Source organism: Fulmarus glacialis, unplaced genomic scaffold, assembly GCF_000690835.1.
Source record: "Fulmarus glacialis isolate BGI_N327 unplaced genomic scaffold, ASM69083v1 Scaffold20055, whole genome shotgun sequence".
In the NCBI taxonomy this organism is placed as follows: Eukaryota; Metazoa; Chordata; class Aves; order Procellariiformes; family Procellariidae; genus Fulmarus; species Fulmarus glacialis.
The window spans coordinates 1-19,198 of NW_009212542.1; the positions used below are offsets into that span (position 1 = coordinate 1).

At 44.3% G+C, this 19,198-nt stretch overlaps 2 protein-coding genes across 3 annotated transcripts; one reads left to right on the top strand and one right to left on the bottom strand.

The window, feature by feature from the left end:
* Positions 1–3,226: 3,226 nt before the first annotated feature.
* Positions 3,227–8,429, top strand: NKRF (NFKB repressing factor). Of its 2 annotated transcripts, XM_009577923.1 has the most exons (3): positions 3,292–3,401; positions 4,459–4,462; positions 5,603–8,429. In XM_009577923.1, the coding sequence occupies exons 1-3, from the start codon at positions 3,292–3,294 to the stop codon at positions 7,562–7,564; spliced, it is 2,076 nt and encodes a 691-aa protein (XP_009576218.1). In that variant the 3' UTR covers positions 7,565–8,429. The 2 variants fall into 2 exon arrangements, with proteins under 2 accessions (XP_009576217.1, XP_009576218.1); XM_009577922.1 differs by lacking the exon at positions 4,459–4,462 and having other exon boundaries at positions 3,227–3,397; positions 5,577–8,429.
* A 2,214-nt stretch (positions 8,430–10,643) lies between these two features.
* On the bottom strand, positions 10,644–19,127 carry UBE2A (ubiquitin-conjugating enzyme E2A). The gene is made up of 4 exons (XM_009577924.1): positions 19,097–19,127; positions 13,678–13,767; positions 12,523–12,611; positions 10,644–12,088 (listed from the first exon to the last, which is right to left on the bottom strand). Exons 2-4 carry the CDS (start codon positions 13,691–13,693, stop codon positions 11,960–11,962), a joined length of 234 nt encoding a protein of 77 aa, XP_009576219.1. The 5' UTR covers positions 13,694–13,767; positions 19,097–19,127; the 3' UTR covers positions 10,644–11,959.
* Positions 19,128–19,198: the final 71 nt, after the last annotated feature.

Consider the following 19,198-nt stretch of genomic DNA (forward strand, 5'->3'; position numbering starts at 1 on the left):
GGGTCCCGTCGCGGCCCGGTGCTGCTTGGCCCCAGCTGCCTTTTAAAAAGTAACCCCAGAGAGCTGGGGTGGAGGGGCCGGTGCAGGAGAACTTCGGTTCCTGGGCAGTTTTCTTTGCTCGAATCTGCATGTATTTGTATGTGGAGGAGAGCAAGCTGCTGAAAAAAGTATATAGTTGTTGATGTCCCACCCCTGAGGACTCGTCAAGCATGTAGTATTGTGCTTTGTAATTTAAGTGAGAAGAACGTATCCCTCTAAGCATAAAGCAGCCTATGCAATCCCCTTAAAGCTCAGTTTTTCTGAGAGAAACAGGTGAATGGAAGAGGTTTCCCTTCATCAGGATTACTGTTACTGTACCATAACTAGCAAGGTTGTGGAGATCTGCAGAAATGTCAGCCACGTCCCGGCTGACAGTTCTGATGATGTGATTATTTTTAACTGGACATAAGGCTTTAAAGACAGAAGCAACTGCTTAACAACTAACTTCAGCAAATTGTGCAGTGACAGAGGAGCTTGTAAACACTGAAGGGCATATAGTTTGACTTTTATTAAAGTTACTATCCCAAAGCCTTGTTGGGGAATATTTTGTGTCATTTGTACAGAGCCAAGTCAACGTCTTTAAATGCAGATCTGCATGTTTTCTTATTTCTTTCCGGTCCAAGTACTAAACTATTCTGCTCTGCAAGCACCAAAATTGAGCATAGTTTTAAAACAGCTTCAATTTCTGAAGCTCGAGTAGTATGTTAAAATTAAATGTATCTTTTTAAGATGTAGTCTCTTCGATCCGTTAGCTCATCTTACGTGTTTGTGTGCTTGTCTTAATGGAGGGCCTTCTTTGTGATAGTGCTTTTGGGAATCAATGCAATAATATGGTTATAGGGTGCTGATAACAGAAGTGAAGAGCTATGTGGCAAGATCTAAAATCCTAACCAGTGATGCAATTTAAGCCTGTAAGTGCACGTACTTTCACTGATGAACATCTCCACCTGCAGCTCTCAGGGAAGACACGAGCAATAGATTTAGACATGATGTGGTGCAGAGCCACTGTCAGTGAGGATGTTTCCCCAAAGCTTGTGTTGTGCACAAACGTGAATGCACCGCACGGGCACGGTGAGCACACTGCACTGTTAAAGAGCAATTGGCAGCTTTACTTAGAGTTGTCTGGGGAAGGGAGGGGGCCCACAGCTTTCTCTGGAACTGCCTTTTGCTGCTTGGGAAGAGCTATTGTTGCTGTATCAAGTGAATAACTTCAAAGTTTGGGGGATTTTTCTTGTTTTCTCTTAAGTTTGTTGGTTGTTGGTTTGGTGTTTTGGGGGGTTTTGTTTTTGATTTTTTTTTTTTTTTAACATTGATCACTTGCTAGCTGAAAGCAACCTGTTTGTCGGAGTAAATACAAATCAGAGTTTTTGCTGATGACACCTGAGGGAGTGTTCTGGTGGAGGATGATCTGGAGAATGTCCAGAAGGCTTAGAAAACGTGGTCTGTGAGGAAGGAGTTAAGTAACAGGATTCATTTAGTTTAGGGGTGGATGAGAGAAAACGCATGTGTTCTCAGGTGTGTTAAAGGTGGCTGTAAAACGGTGGGGGGGGGGAGAAAGGCATTATGCTCCAGAGCTGCTGGTATCAGGATAAGAGGTAATGTATTTCAGTCGCACCAGGGAAACTTTAGTTAGGCATTGGAGGCATAGGATTCCTCTGCCTCCACGGGCAGTCTCCACAACTTGAGGTTTCTAAGGCCAGGTTAGACAAACACATGTTGCAACTGGTTGATCTTCCCTCGGGCAGAAATCTGAGCCCAAAAAATCTCCATCCTTTGTGAAGAAGAGTGACACACTCGTGTCAAATCTAACGCTGTTCTCGCACCTTGCTGGAAAAGGCCATCATCCTTCACGTTCCCATCACAGGCAGTGTACTCTTCTCCCTGTAAGCCAGAGAGAGGAATAGAGATTCCCTCCCCCCTCCCTTCTGGCTGTGGGAGGATGAGGGTATCACCACTGTCCGTCCGCCTGCCTTTGATCCCACTTGGCATTTTCTTCCCATGCACAGTTCCACTGCCCCTCTGCCGGGGCCTGAGCTGTGCTGGGTACCTGCAGGTGAAGCAGGGACCGCAGTGGTGTGTGTTCAGAGTTCTCGGCCAGTAATTTAAACAGATCGAATTTCTGCCTGGCCCTCTAAATCAGGAGCAGGAAGGGCATTTCTTGAGTGGAGAGTGAGTAGATTTCCAGAGCCCTTGCACCAGTAGTATTTAAAAGCTGGTGTGAGTTACTGCGGCACTAGCTGGGACAGTTGTGGACTCCTGTCCATGGGCAGTGACCTGATGCTTTTTGACTTTTGAAGGTGAGCAGAGCATGGAACAGGTGCAAGATGGCTTTTTCTCCTTTCTGAACCACTATGCGAAGCTGTCAGACTTTCAGGCCATGTTTGTAGGTTCTCCTTGGCTAGAAAGGTTTGGTTTTTTTTCTTGTTCAGCGTCAGCCATGCAAATGGCTTGAAAACATGTGACAGGTCCCTGGAGCAATGGAAAACTTAGATGATCGGGAATGTAAGGCCAAGAGGGATGGGGTTGTACAGTGTGTGTCCTGCCTGTGTGGAACTGCAAGTGTGCTGCAGCAGGGTCAGGGTTTGCACAGAGCTAGTTACAGCCACCTCGCCTCTGTCATGGCTCAGGGATTTATAATGTTTCAGTTACAGCTCCCAAGCTAGAAATTAGTATGGCTTTTTAAAGAGTGGTCGATAAAGGCTGAGCAGTGCCTTTGTCATCAGACGTCTGCGACTTCAGTATTGGTGACGTGCGGTCTGTGGCTGCAGACCCAGACAAGACTTCAGTGCCAGCCAGTCACTCCTGTGCTTAGTTCACTGAAGCTGCGATGCCCACGGAGAATTCTCCTTCTCTACACCCCTGTGTTCCTTAGTGATCCTAGTAGTTCTGCCAAATGTTATATTTTGATGGATAATGTATTTAAATTTAAGTTTAAAACACCATCAGTTTGGTGGCTGCACGGTTTGTTATTCACAAATGGGTTCGCTTAGAGCCAGGTAGCTTGTTAGCTGGTGTGCAGGCTGTCTGCCAGCACTGAACTGGCTACGGCATGAGGCTGGTGGTCAGGTACCGTGTTAATACTCCAGCAAAATCAGGGGGAACGTCTCCCTTGCACCGGGTACTATGTCTCAGGCAGCTTTAGTTCTTGTTTTGCATAATAAAAGCTTGTGTGTGCATGTGTGTGTGTTGCCCCTGTGGGACCAGTTCTAAAGTTGTTTGCTGTTGAATCCACACAGATATGGCTTGCAGGTCATGGAGAAGGTTCTCAAGATGGCTGAAGGCATCGATATCGGGGAAATGAGGACATACGAGTTGGTCCCTAGCAGGAAGCTAAAAAGATACCACTCTCCATCTGACAGTGAGTATATCTGCCTGCGTGTCAAAGGAGACACCCTTCCCTGTCGGTGTTCGGTGGGCATTGGTGGGAGCGTGGGGAGAGCAATGCACCACAGGGCCGCCTCCGAGAGAGCCGGCATGGCAAACTGAAGAGAAGTGACCGTGATGTACTCTGCTAGACCGCAGCCGTTTCCCCTCCTCTGCCATGTTGCGGGGTGTACCTAATTCATGCAGAATTCTCTTTTTGCTTAAGAAAATACCATTTTTCATTGAAATTACCTGGTAATTGATTTTCCCTAGTGATAGTGTTAGGGAATGGAATCTGTGTAATTAAATACTGTCTGCCCTTCTTCACTGTGGTGAGGGGTGATGTTCCGACCTGAGAAGGGATTGTACATGTGCATGGAGATGTAGAGTTCAGCATATTGATTTTGAGTTACGACCTGCCTGGAGCCTTGGCGGGGAGGGGGGGGGGGTGTTTAAATTTTTTTTTTTTTTTTTTTTTCTCCCTACTGGGCCTGGAAGAGTCCTGCATATGTCAGCCCAGTCCCATGGTCTCAGGGATCAATGTACCAGCTGTAGCTTTTCCAGCAGAGGAAATGCAGCAGGCAGAGAGGGCTGGCAGTTCAATGGCTCCATCCGCTGGCTCCTCTCCAGCACCTTCAGAGCTCCCTGCGCTCTCTCCAGAGGGAGGGTTGGGGGAATTGTTCATGTGTGCAGGTGCAGGTTGTGGATGCGAGCGGGCAGGCCCTTGCTTTGTGAGGCAGCGTCAGTCAGTATACTGTTTGGCTGTTTAAAGCAGAAATGGTCAGATGGCACAGGACTCCTCTAGGCTTGGATATAATCCCTAGCTCTGCCAGAGTTTTTTCTCTTACTTTGACACCCAGCAATCTTTTTGGGCTTCCATGGGCCAGCTACAAAACTGAGAAGAATACCACCATGTTTTGTCTGCCTCTCAGGCAGCAGCTCCGAGGGGAAGGGTTCTCCGTTGCATGTTACACAGACAGCATAAAGAGCTGTTCTGCTGGTGAGAGCCTTTAGATGCTGCTGCAGTGCAATCATCAAAATACCAAACTGAGCAAGAAATGTAAACCTTGCCATAATTCATCAAAACTGATGACCGAAGGATTTAACGCATGTGTAAGAGCTTTGTCACCTGATTTAAATATGAAGGCCTGTTTATGCTGTATGCGAAGTGGGTTTTTTTTCATCTCCAGTGAACTAGGCTATGACAAATACGCTGTGGTAGTGTGATGTCTAGACAGATGTGTTGCCTGATCTATATTACGGTTGCGCACATTGGCATTAGGTTAGGCAGCTCATTCCAAGGCGCTGAGGTGGCCTTTTGCTCCTCTGATGAAATTACACACATGTACCACTTCAGTGCATGGGGACTAAATCTTTCACAGGAGAAGTCTTGTATAACCATCTTTTAGATGTAACATATTTGCTTATCAGCTATTTGATTCTCATTTTCTGCAGGATATATCAGGATATTCTGCCTCATTTGCATTTCTTCTGGTTAAGAAATAAGAGGTCTACCAGTAACGTGTAATGGGCCCCCGCAGCCACTGCAGCTGTCACCTGAGGCTCGGGCAGATTTCTCCATGTTTGGTGTCCTTTAGCCAAGGGTAGTTATATTTACAGAAAATATGCTTCTATTAACAGTCATTAACAGCCCTGTGTGTTTTGGAAAGGAAGGTTCAGTATCACTGTGTTCCGCCATCAAATGAGAAGACCTGAAGAGAAAGTAGTTTATCTGAGATTATCCTGCAACCCTGCGGCAGAGTCAGAGCTGAGGCTCTAGTCCCGCTCTGGTGTTCTGTCTTACAGGCCATAGTTTTTACTCGTTTTAGTAGCTTTGAATGGATTAATTTCAGAAATGAGTGGATGGGTTCAGTGGGCAATGTTGGGGGGCAGAACAAGTGATTTGGACCTAAAATCCGTGTAACTAAGTATGTAGAGACTTTTGTGTGGTAGTTGTGGAGCTGGAAATACCACTGTAGTGACCTGCACAAGAATGAGTGTTCTTACTTGATCAGTTGTGAATGTCTTCGGAAGGAAACCTTTTGGTTTGTGGCTAAGAAGTGGGAATCCTGTGTTCAGAGCTTGCAGGCTCCTCCTGGAGATCACTCTGTGAAAACATTGTCTCCTTGTCATAGCGCATATTGGTAATCTTGTCATTTTCTTCCACCCCGTAGGTCCAGAGCTGGAAGAGATTCCTGAGCCGCCCAAAAAGATGGTCCCCAAGTTCCGGGTGCGACCACGTTTTGAACCCATACACTTTGTCACCAGTGCTGAGAAGGATGACAAGAAGGAAGATTCTCTGGATAACCAAATGCAGGAGGTGAACCAGGAGGCAAATACAAACAGCATAGCGCAGCCAGCTGAAAATTGTACAAATTCTTTTGCGAGTGCATGGGAGGTGGATCCCCAGCTCTCCAACTCAGCTGGGTTTGGCTTTGCAGGCCAGGCAGCAGCAGCCAAGAAAGCTGTGAATAGTATGGACACTACCACAAGCAGCGTGTTGCAGGTTTCTGTTTCTCCTTCAACTGTCCAGTCCGCATCAGAGACTTTCCCTCCGTCAGCTATAATGCTCAAACAGAGTTTTATCGAGAAACTGTCAGCAGCTATCTGGAAAAATCTTGCTAACCCAGATGCAAACACTGGGACAGATAAAATTAACTATACGTATCTTTTGACACGTTCAATTCAGGCATGCAAGACAAATCCTGAATATATTTATGTTCCTCTGAAAGAAATCGCCCCTGCTGACCTCCCCAAGAGCAAGAAGCTCCTAACAGATGGCTTCGCTTGTGAAGTGCGATGTCAGAATGTCTACCTGGCCACCGGTTACGCCGGCAGCAAAAACGGATCCAGGGATCGAGCCGCGGAGCTGGCAGTCAAGCTGCTGAAGAAGTCTGTGGAAGTTAGAGTTGTTCAGCGGAAGTTCAAGCACACCTATCACGAAGACTTGGTGGTGTGCGAGGCAGGCGTGAGTCGCCCAGATTTCCCTCCTGCTCTCAAACCTCATGAGGAGTTTGTAGTTGCCAACAGGGACTGTGTCCCGATGCAGCCTGGTACTGAATCCGTGAAAGGTTCCACTAATGCCAACAAACACTGGACTAGTTTTGTCCTCACAGAGAACGCCAGCGATGCAATAGGAATACTTAACAATTCTGCCTCATATAACAAAATGTCTGTTGAATATAAATATGAATTAATGCCCAACCGCTCGTGGCGTTGTCAAGTGTATCTACAAGATCACTGCCTAGCTGAGGGATTTGGCACTAAAAAGACCAGCAAGCACGCAGCAGCTGAGGAGGCATTGAAAATTCTGCAGAAGATGCAGTCAAATATAGCAGCCATCAAAGTGACCCAGGTTCAGAAAGTGGGCTGCTCGTCGCGGGGCTCCGGAAGGAAGAAGGACCTGAAGGACCTCGTGATTTATGAGAACTCCAGTAATCCGGTGTGCACGCTGAATGACACCGCACAGTTCAACAAGATGACGGTGGAGTATGTCTTTGAAAGGATGACTGGCATGCGATGGAAATGCAAGGTGCTGCTTGAAGATGAATTCATCGCAGAAGCAGTTGGAGTGAAGAAATCTGTCAAGCATGAGGCAGCAGAGGAAGCCGTGAAAATCCTCAAAAAGACTCAGCCAACTGTTGTTAATAACCTGAAGAAAGGCACTGTCGAAGACGTCATCTCCAGAAATGAGATTCGGGGTCGATCGGCAGAAGAGGCTTTCAAACAGAAGATCAAAGAAGACAACATTGGGAATCAAATTTTAAGAAAGATGGGCTGGACAGGCGGTGGCCTCGGGAAAGATGGTGAAGGGATCAGAGAGCCTATTTCAGTGAAGGAGCAGTTTAAAAGGGAAGGACTTGGGCTTGATGTAGAAAGGGTGAACAAAATCGCTAAAAGAGATATTGAAGAGATCATTCGAAACTATGCACGCTCAGAAAGTCACATTGACTTGACTTTCTCTAGAGAACTGACCATGGATGAGCGGAAGCAGATACATCAGATCGCCCAAAAGTACGGTCTTAAAAGTAAATCTCACGGGCAGGGGCACAACAGATACTTGGTGGTAAGCAGGAAGCGGCGCAAGGAAGATCTGTTAGACCAGCTGAAGCAAGAAGGGCAGGTGGGGCATTACGAGCTTATTATGCCCCAAGCAAACTGAGGTTAGGTGTCCCATTTTACCGAGACTGAGCTTCCTAGATACTCGATTAAAGAAAGATGCTGCATTTTTCTTGTTGTGGGTTATATTAACGTTAAAGTCTTCTACTTCGTTAATATAATGTCTAAAATGTTGTTAGACGTTTAGAACTGACCAAGTTCTGTTCAAGTATATTAGCACAACCCAAAAGCAGTAGTGCTGTTACAGTATGTGTCTTTCTTTGATATTACTTGTTCCTTCCCATTTTAATAGTTTTGTAATAGCAAAAACACATGTCCAACGAGAATGAATTTGACATCATTTAAAATTATAGTTCCCTTATTCTTCTTGACCAAGGAAGGAAAAAAAAATACGCCTTTTTTTTAAAAAAAAAAAAATAATAAAAAGCAAAGGAAATGCAGTCTGGGGGAATAAACCTGTATGTAAAGTTGGTATTAATGACAATAAAAATAAAGTTTTATTTCTGGAAAAAACCAGGATTTGTCACACTTTGTATTAAAAAAAAAAAATGTGTGAAAACTGCGTTTATTCTTGAGAAATATATATAGCGAAGTCTTGTCTCTGCTGTGTATGTATGTAAAGAAATGTCCTTAACCGGTTTAACAGTATGGTTTTATTTGTAGATTTCTACCTTGAGTCTCCCATACTAATTACTGAATGCACCTTAATCGTCAGCGTATCGGACTAAGATAATTCCAGTGCATTTTTACCTTGGAGCACTGCTTGACATGTGCAAATACCACGGTGAAGTGTGAAATATAAAAACTGGAGGTAAATGCCGAGCCCACGCTCAGAGATGCTCGGGTAGCTTGTGGGGACTGTTATATAACTTATTTTTTTACTTTGAATATAAGCTCTTTAATCCTGAGCAAAATCAAATCTGTGCCTAATTATGTCTCTGCTCCATTACTGTACCTGTGCTTGTGTATGTCAAGGGCGATTCACAAGTAAACTTCTGATGTTGCTCCGACGTGTGGTGTGAGTGTGGCATCTCTCCAGGACTGGCACGCGCTGCCAGGAGGCCGGGGCGCTTCTCTCCTTACCGGGTAAGCGGACTCCGACCTCCGCCTGTGCTGTTCCACCGGCAGTACCACAGGACACGGTGCTTTGTGAGCCTTGGAGGAATGCTCGCTTCATGCTTGGAAAAAACAGGGGTTAGGATTTGACCTTGGAAGAGCCAAGAGTGAGACGTATGTGTTTTTTTCTGCTGCCTATATTTGCCACTCCATCCTTTTACATAATCCTCTAGCTTTTTTCCCATCTCCTGTTCTGTTTTCTTTTTAAATACTCTCAGCGCTGAGGAGTGAGTGACTGGCCTCTCCTGATGAAGCAGAACGTCCTGGTGATGTGCCGTTAGAGGCATTTTCAGCCCCACAGTGTGAAAAGGAAGAGGCTGCCCTGGCAGGTAAGAGTGGCTTAGGAAGAAGGGAGTGAGCGTTCACTCCTCTCTTTGCTTGGATGGCTGCAGCACAGCTTCTGCTTGCTTGAACTTCTGAAATAAAAACATGCTGCTGCTGTCTTTGTAGAAGAATAATCTGGCAGTTAATTCTGAAAGTATGCTGGGTTTTGGTTTGGTTTTTTAATGTACGTTATTCCCTCTCTCTACTTCCGAATTCTGCTCTTGGGAGTGCTGGGCTCTAGCAGGTGGTGATGTAGGAGTGGGAGAAGCCTGGTACTTTCTAGGCAGAGAGCTACTCCTGCAAGCAGGGGTGCAGCTCCCCCTCCCTAACTTGGATATGCAGCAGGTGTCCAAAGGCTGGTGCCATGGAGAAAGGCAGCAAGCGCACCACGGCAGCATTTGGGATGAAAAATGCCTTTTTTTGGGGTGGGGGGTGGCTAAATGTAATGGTACCATAACAGGGGTAGCTGTCTAGCATGAGTCTGTGCAGGGCCGTGCCCGCGTAGCGGCTGTGACTCTCAGCTGCCCATCTTTGCTGAGTGCGGTACCTCTGTGCAGGACCCGTCTGTTCAGTTAGTTGGCTGTATGTTTGGCTGACGGGGTGTTGGCTGTTTGAGCTAAGGCGCTGCCAGCCTCGCCAGCTCCGGTGTGTTTATAGAGCCATAAGCTTTCTGGAGAGCCAGAAAGTTAGGCCTTGCCTAAGAGAGTGATGACTTGGACCGTTCAGAAAGGGTTCTGCTTGCAATAGCTTACAGACATCATTACAGCTGGTACAGGGCACTTGTTAAGAGACTCAGTTGGCTTCAGTCATCCCTAGCTATGCAGGTGGTGGGGTTGGGTTTGGGTTTTTTTCCCACCGGTCTGTAACTTGGGGGGGGTGCAACTAAGGTGCTCGCTGCTTGACTGGCTCTGCCTTGGGACAGTCTTGCACAGGGAACGCTTAAGAAACAAACACGATTACTTGAGGCAGACACTCTGTCCCACCTTCTCCACGCACACCTCAGCAGCTGCCAAACCCAGCCGCTCTGAGGGGCCAGTTAAGACCCTCTGTCCGTTAGGAAAACAAGCAAGTGTAACTTAGGTCGGACTTCAGTGGTAAAGGGCTGCTCCATGTCAAAGGCCTGTTGAGGGGCATGAGCTGTTGTCACAGCAGGTATAAATCCTGATCTAATTTTTTGAAAGAGCCTGGCAGCTTCTATCTTAATTGTAGAGCTAAGCAGCAGTACCAGCTTTTGGTATGTGTCAGTCATTTTAAATCCTGTTCTCTCCCTCATAAGACAGGAGGAAGATACATACGATTTCTGTACCAATTCATTATTGAGCCTGTTCAGTTGCTGTAACTAACTCATTACATAGGCTCCTTTTTTTTTTGTCAACAGTTCACTTGTAGGCATGACACCCTGCTGAGCTTTCTGCAAGTGCCTGTTTTGCTATGGCTTGTGTCTGTTTCTCCATTTCTCTGCTAGCTAGTTGATCCTGGCCTGTCTTTCCTCCTTTGCCCCTCTCACCTCCTTCTCCTGGCTGAAGGGCCGAGTTTATTGTCCCTGCAGGACAGACTGGCCCAGCCTTTGCCCCAGCACAACAGCAAGTGTTTCACAACCCTGCTCTGAGGGTCCACCTGGAGCTTCGTCCCACAACAGGCTCCCTACCATCCCGGTTAAAATAACCACAGTTATACACCTCTTGCCTATTTATACAATAAGCACTAAGGTTACACTTTATTTACAACTTTTGAAAAATGTACAGTTTCTTACATGGGTTACTTGTGCAAAGTTAAACTTCTCAACTAACAGACCAATGTGCACACAAAAGACACTGGAACAGTGGACAACACGATTGTAGGTTTCATCCCACACTGCTGCTTAAGGTACTGTATCCAAATGTAGAAACTCAGCCGTACAAAAAAGTGAGTCTGGACTTACAAATGTTTTTTCAGAGTTGAAAAAAATACTTTCATAAAACTGAAGGGCAGTGAACTCGGGCATGCAGCAGTAGCTCACACAAACCACAGTAATCTACAACGAGCAGAAACTGCAGAGACTCACGTGCCTACCCCGTACTTTATTTACACTTCCCACAAGGCAAAGTTGGATCCCAAAGAACTTATCTTTCTCAGCTAAAGATAAGGGGCAGGAGAAAGACACTGAAGGAGAGTAACTCCACCGCTGGAACCCTTCAGGTTTTACCTCTTCCATAATGTGGAAGGTCTTTCGCTCAGAGTACCACAGCTCTGCCTGGTTTTGTCCAGTAATGCCTCAGTGACGGGACTATAGAAACTTACTGAAGCAGTCTCTGTAGGCATGTCCTTTAAAATAAAATAAAAAAGAAGGGGGGGTTGTTTCTCACCCTAAGCGAAGATCGAAGTACCACAACTGCAGTGATTTATGTATATCTGTACATAAATCTTGCATGTGAAGTGCAGAAGTAACTAGCATTCCACAGTCTTACTAAATATTTGAATTGGAATCAATTTAAGAGTTGTTCTTTTTCCGTGAGTAAGGAGTTGATAAACCAATACAAAAAGGAAACGAGGTTATTTCTTCACTCAGTACTTACAAATGCAGTGGGGTCTAAACCAATAGTAGAGGTAAATGGCCAGCCTGGACAGATCAGCACTTTAGTTAATATCAGTTAAAAAATGTGTATGTATATAAACATCCCTTTTATCAAGCTACACATAAGCATCACTGTGTATAACACAATTACAATTAAAAGCTTAGTGTACACTACAGAAATGCACAATACTGCCCTAAGACTGGAGAGGGACCACAGAAAATGAATTCAGCATCAGTAACTCTTTTGCAAGTAACCCAAGTACAGAACATTTGACTTCAAAGTGGGTGCTTTCTGATGTCCAAGGAGAAGAAGCTTCAGCAAGGGAGGGTGGCAACAGCACAACAGCTATTCTGCTTTCAAAGTAAATGCTAGGAGGAAAAAGATGACTGAGACACTTTGTTTATTTTCCTCATCAACAGAGTGTTCATTTGCATCATCCTGGGTCAACAGTCACGCCAGCTCTGTTCTACTATTGCAGAAACCCGTTTTTCATATTCCCGCTTATTCTCTTGGTATAGCTGAGCTGCCTGGCTGTTTGCTGGACTGTTAGGATTTGGCTCATCCAATAGAGACTGTGCAAAGAGAAAGAGATTCTTAGGCACTTGAAAGTATGCATAGTTCTCCAACATATTCCTTAAACTATCCATACTAATAAGCGTGCAGAAGTTCATCTAGATAGAGGTAAGGTACATTGCATTACTCCAGTAGCAAGTCACTGGAAGCTTTCGCTATCAGTCTTACTCTTGGCAGTGCAGGTGGCTGGCTAATTGACAGCCATGCAGCAGCACCCAAGATGTGCAATCGCCGGATGGGTCCCTGCAATGACCACCTGCTGTCACTGTCCCATCAATTTACATCGGGGAAGTATTCACACTTTAGCAGATATCAAAGTATAGCTGCTATACTGGCTACTGGCTATCGGGGAGGGGGGGGGAAGTGTTTCCTGAGCTGTTTTTGTCAAAGCATCCTCATTTCATTCTGCCTTTTAATGCAGAGTTCTTTTTACCTGTATGGATGTTAAGATGGAGGAGACATCGTAAGTAGGACTCCAACGATTCTGAAGAATATCCAGACATATACTACCGTCTGCATAGACTAGAAAAGGTTCAAGAAGAACGGCTTAAAAACAGAAGTTGTACAGCTACTCAGATTTTTCCTAGTATTGCCTGATCTGAAAACCTACATACTGACAAACACTACAAAAGTCAATACTGTCTGACAGACTTAAATCCAGCAAACAAGCCTGTAGGTAGGAAGAGCTGAAGCTTGTCACCAACACCTGCCTGAGGTATTTAAACCCAGCCCTGGCTTATTCTTCAACATCAAGCTTCTCTGTGACATTGCAACTACTACTATGGAACGAATGAAAAGCCATTAATAGATTTTAAGGCAAAAAAGTTTAAGCTACTCACAAGTGAACCAAATGAAGAACACGAGCTGTTTACACATAAGGTTTCCCCAGAAAGTATCTACAACAGTCAGTGTCTAGTCACCTTTCTCAGGGCAGCTTCAGAAGAACCTTCCCTCAGTGCACTTTACCCACACATGCTTACTTGCTGCTTTGAAAGTTTCTGGTATTTCTTCACAAAACTAGTATTTGTTTGGAGGCAAGGAATACATCTCCAACCTTTAATTACCAAGGAAGGGGATTAATTAAACGATCTTACTATCACTGGATATAGTTGGAAACTAGCACTACATTTCAAGGTATATCATTCTTACCGGCATTTTTGGGAAGGAAAGTGATAAAAGACAACTGCATTCAGCAGTGTCATTATGCTATGTATGCAATACGTATAGACAAAAGTCCAAGGCACTGCTATTTAAGTACAAAATACTCTTCTGTGAGGTTTAACAACAGGCAGCTGAGAGAGAAGAACATCTCATCAATACTGCGCTGTACCACCTGAAAGGTAAGAGGCTCCTTTTACTGCCCCTTTCATTTCAAGCCTGAGCACTGCTCACATATTCATCCTTACCAAAACAACATAGAACCATAGAACCACACTGGAATTTTGCTAGCTTATTAGATAGTGGAAACTTTTGTAATAAATAGACCTTTTTCTACAGCACTATAGCAAACTATTACAAAAAAAAAACCCCAACAACAACCCACAAACAAAACAAACAAACAAACAAAAAGCATTGTCTAAGTACTTACCATTTGGATGAAACATTTTAGAGACAAATCTAACAGTAGGTGGCTTATTCGGATATTCTTCTGTGAATTCTATTGTAAGTTTGAAAGTTCCTGGAGTTGAAAGAAAGATAAGTAACCTTTATTCAGAATGAATTTACACAAGGGATGAGTAAGTAGCATCCCTCCACAAGCAGAAACTGATACTATTGTGCTCATACATGCGTGTTGGATACGGAATACAGATTGCTCAGTCCTACAGTGACTCTTCTACTCTCTTTGGAGTTAATCGCTAACTCTGAAGTCCTAGACAGTACTGTTACGAGAGTTTCTCCTGTGACTTATTTTATTGCTAAAACCACCACCCCAGTCAAAAGGTTGGTGTAAGGAAATAAATCTGCCCTTCCACAAAGCCTAATCCCAGTGCACTGTAAAAACAACACAAGTGGGTGTACAACCATCTGTGTAACAGGCCATGATTTCGTAAGTCCTAGAGTCTGGAATATGCTATCATGACAAGGACCTTCTTATTTATTTCCTGTTTAAATTTCAAGGAAATACATTTTTATCAACAACTGTAAGGTAATCAAGTCTTACTGTAGAAAAGTAATATTGAAAGCAGCATCCAAATCAGACACTTCAAAATAAATATCTGACCATTTACTTCACGCTAACTAGTCTTCCTTTGAGAAAGACTGATTAAGCGGAAACAGAAAATGGTGTCGTTAAGTCCCAGACCAATCGGTTTTACAGCCTGCACCAACATAAGGTATTTCAGCCCTTCTCCTCAGGCTATGACAATCTGAGAATAAGTCTGTCAACTAAGTTGCATAAACATGGGTCCAAGAGACTAAGCACTGCTAGTGATTCAGATCTGTAACTAAGGAACTCTACATACTCCACTTCAAGACATGCAAGCTTCTCTTTACCATGCTATCGCCTCAAACCAACCAATCCGGGAGGCAGTTTATGAAGTTCCTGGGTATGCCCAGAGAGAAATATCTGAAGCGCCTTCACACAAATACATAGCTCTCCTGTAAAAGGGATGTACCTTACTGTAATAGCTGTAACAAGCTGCCAGGGCAGACATATGACCTTTTTTGAAAAGGCATTCTTACGTATCAGTGACAGGTTTTTTTCCTCCCAACACTCGGTGCCCAAATTAAAACTCAGGGGCTCAGATATAAAGCTCATCCATGCTTCCTGCTGTGACGGGAGTTTTCCAGCACTAATATAATTAATGTATTCCTTTGTTTGGCTGGCAAACGTGCCAACAGTTTGTGGCCAGAGAACAGGTTTTTCAACCCCTTTTCCTTTTTTTCAGATCAGCAAGGACCTGCAGTATTTCCCAGGGACTCCTTCCTTTATAAGGAGATTAACATTGAGTTGCAAGAAACGAAGGTCATTCCTTTGACGTTCCAGTTTGCATACGAAGACAGAGTACAGATGCTTCAGAGCTTTCTGTACAGTAGTGGGAAGTCTCAACAGCCTAAAAATAAGTTTTTGCATATTTATTAGCAGCCTAACAACATAAAAGCAAAGAGCCAACAGCATGCTATCTTACTGTAAAACAAAAGGAACAAGAGTAGTATAGTTAAGATTGTTCAAATTAGCAGAAGTCTGCTTTACTCCAGCTAATCCAGAGGCACAGAGCCAGATCTGAGATCAGTTTGAAAGCCGGCACTGGAAAGTTAGTAACAACTTCTACCAGCTGCGAACATCAGCTCAGGACTACCTTTCCTTCCCTACCCGGTGACAATCCCAAGCAATATTGGCCCTTTAGAATCGAATGCTTAGAGATTTTATTCTAAATCTTAGAGATTCCCAGCTCTCCCCCCCAGTTCTGGTTCTCAGTAGCCTCCTTATGAGGTAGGAAAGCAGGCACTTTCTTCTGTGGAAGAGTGACCAAGTAGTAGGCTGAAAACTAAGCACAAACCATCAAATAGTAGAGTTCCACAAGCATACTTGAAAAAATGAATGCTATTCTAGAACACTGACTGAAGTGGGAGCAGAGGGGACAGATAAGATGTCCAAAAAGCAGTAACAAGGGCAGTTTGGTCCTAGAATCCATTTAAAACTACTGAAAGAACCCCCCCCACCAGGGACAGGATGGCATTACTTCTAACACAAATCTGAGTGAGTGGTTAGACAGGTCCCAGCTGGAGTATCTACCTACTCAAATTTCCAAGTCAAGACCCAGAGTGGCAATGGCTCTTTGAAAGAGCTCCACAGTACGCAACACCTCATTGCTGAGCTTTATTAAAGGACAAATCCAAAGATTTGATGTCCAAGGGTCACTCACACTGAAAGCCCACACAAGTGAAATGGGTTTCATGACACACACTGCTGCGGATGAGGCCTTCAGTGTCCAGTCTCTTCTGTCACTGATTTTAAAGCTTTCAACTGGTATTCCTTGCAACTTGCCCTAGACAGCCAATTTTAAAACATAAATTATCATATTCACTGTCATTATTGATAGTAGGATCATCACTGATCTTAGGAGAACATTCTCTTTTCTCTCTTGTACTTACTTACTCACCTTGTTGATCTGTTTCTCCTACCTCAGGACGTGAGACTCTCACTCGGCTAACAGAGAGGCTTCTCCATGACCTGCACGCTGGCCCGAGCAACCCCCGTCAGAGCAGCACTCATCTCCCTGCCGGGCCCTTCTCGCTGCAAGGAGCAAGAGCAGCCCCCTTTATGCTACTGTCCATAAAGCAGAGACATCTCTTCCTCTCCCGCATAAGGATACAGAATCCATATTCTGTAAGCAAGGAGCAAACCATACAGAAGGCAAACGCCTTGCTTTCTCTGTTCAAGCCTCCTGCACGATGACAGCAAGGCAGGACACTACAATAGCCGTGTTACTTAACTCTCTCCAAGCCAGGAATCCCGCACTAAGCACAATATCGTCATCCAGTTTCAGAGAAGCAGGTCTGAAGGACTGGGAGAGCCTGGATTTCCATCACTGTGACAGCACTACCACTTCAGATGCCACACACATATAGATTCTTAGAAATATGGTGAAGGGCAGGATAAATATCCCTGGGGTCCTACTGCAGACACCTGCAATCGAATCCTCTTAAACCAGAAGATGGAAGTTATGCTGCTGATCTAAATTAGTAGTTGCTCCTAGGCCGAGTCAGCCTGCGCACCGAGTTGTGAAAACACCCTCTGAAGTCTGGGGGTGGAGGGGAGGGAGGGTTGTTAGCTGCATTATGCTGCACAGCAAGTAAACAAACGTGTTTGAACTTAAGGTTTTCAGTTCAGACAAAGCTAAGAAACTTCAGAAGCTGAGACTGGAGAAGGGCCTCACCAGAATGATGAAGAACAATAATTCTCACAATGTTGAAATTATTACACTTCTAGTTCAACAAAAAAAAATTTCACAGGCTACTTTCACAAGAACTGAGGCATCTGAAGTCTTACAGCACCACCAGAAGTGACAGAGCCTAAAAATGAAAATACAAAGCGACTTCTGAAGAACACGGTCCTGCAAAGGCTTCATGAGAAGGATTACGGAGCTCCAGTGTGCCTTTGACTCACAAGGGCCTGCAAAGTTAGAAAACAAGCCCAAACTAACAGCTCAATACTGTTAAATAAAAATTCCCTTAATTTTACCTACATTAAGCTAAACTGCATCTGAGCTGTGCTACTCTACTGACTTAATGAAAAAGCACAGCCGAGGCACCACTACACCCATATCTCTAGGCACCACGTAGTATTTTGTTATCTAGCACAATGTAAGATATGTCCCAGAGAAAAGGAGATAAGCATATCCTGCAACACAAGACGTATCTGTTTTCCTGAGCACATACTGTGAAAACACACACTTTGCTATGAAAAAAGCAATCCATCACACACTGAGGTTATATTATTAGATCAACCGAAGCAGTAGGACAGCAGAAGCAGACTCAAGCATCTGTTTGAACTTCAAACTGCTGTGAGTGCAACACATCCTAAGTATTTGAGGTAAAGACACAATGCTGCCACAGTGGAAAGCACAGACAAAATCAATACGTCAGGGCTCTCAAAAGCAGTCTCCAACCTTCTGCAACTAAATGCAAATATATGGAAAAAAGCCCTTATAGCACCCTGTTAACCCCACACTGAGCTGGAGGAGCCTGAACATGGAAACAACCTGCATTTTAGCACACTGCAAGGGGTATTTGGAGCTTTCTGCTCCAAACAGTGAATCACTCTATTAGCGGCAGTGCACCAAGAACCTAAGCAGCTCTAGCAACCCTTACCAAAGTTTAAGGGAGCACTTCTTTAAGGTTTACAAATTGAGATAACAGAATACATTTAGTCTACCTGTTCTATTATGCGATGTTATGGAATACTCAAGTTCTAAACATTAGACTTCTGAAGCAGCTACTATAGCAAGTTTCTTAACTGATCAAATACATTAAAAGAAGTAACTGGAGTCTTTGGAGTTTTCTTAGGCCTGAAATATTTAAAATTTTCAAAATCTTCACCAAAAAAAAAATCTGCAATTTACAGGCCTGCCCACAGGTATTACCTTCAAGGATAAACAGAGACAAAGGAGTTAGCCAAGAACAACATAAGAGTTAAGGAATTTTTCCTAAGCTTTTGTCATGAGTCATGGAGATCTAGGATTAATTATAGCCTGCACTGAAAGTATCTTAAAAAAAAAGAAAAAGCATCACTGATTTCAGTTGGACAGTATTTCATGTCTAACAAGTTTTCACAAAGATGGTGAAGTATTCATACAGCATCAGTAAAGCTATAAAAGACAATAGGCCAGACGGAAACTATGAGGACACAGGTATGTTACAAGGACCTATTTAGTCAGCTTTAAAAGTTAAAAAGTCCTTTTAATCTTTAACCCTGAATGATACTGATTGTAGCAGAGTGAAGTAGATGCTGAGAAAAAAACCAAACAAATCTGTTCTGAACTTCCTCAAACATTCAGCCCATTTCCTACTTCAGCTGACTCACGTTGGGACTTACTCGCAAAACACTTCCAGCATCAGAAAAACGAGAACTCAAAACAAATGACAACAGTTCTATACCAGGTTTTTGGCAGTTCTCCAAATGAGCGTCCCTAAAAACACAATCCAGCATTCAACAGAAGAGCTCGGAGATCCTTAAAATGATACGTTAAATTAGACTTAGGACAGCCAGACTTAGCAACTACAAGCAAGCCCCTACAAGCTAATTTGTATGTTTCTGTAAATCAACATAGCAATCTAGATCTACAACACTTCCTTGGAGCAGGATTAAAAAAAAAAAAGTTTACGTAAATCCTGGATACAGTATACAGATGTATGGTCAGCTGAATACACACCCATGTCCCTTCTCCATCCCCAGGCCCACACCTGTTGCAAAGTCCACGGCAGTGACACACCAAGGCCGTGTCAAACTGCAGCCGTTTACCCCGAGAAAGCCAAACACTAGGCCTGCACGTAGCCGCACTTACCGTCCTCGAAAGGGGTCCCCTCGGGCCTAGAGGAGGGAAGAAGCAGAGCACAGCGTTAACCCGCGGGCAGCCCAGCTCTGACCCCCCCCGCCCCCAGGAGGC

What these genes read in the sequence shown, in the direction of transcription:
- UBE2A (XM_009577924.1), bottom strand. An exon ending in CCATCTTAACATCCATACAG is followed by an intron (nt 12,089 to 12,522) that starts GTAAAAAGAACT and finishes CTCTTTGCACAG; the next exon opens with TCTCTATTGGATGAGCCAAA.
- NKRF (XM_009577922.1), top strand. Translation starts at nt 3,292, where the DNA reads ATGGAGAAGGTTCTCAAGATGGCTGAAGGCATCGATATCGGGGAAATG. An exon ending in ATACCACTCTCCATCTGACA is followed by an intron (nt 3,398 to 5,576) that starts GTGAGTATATCT and finishes TCCACCCCGTAG; the next exon opens with GTCCAGAGCTGGAAGAGATT.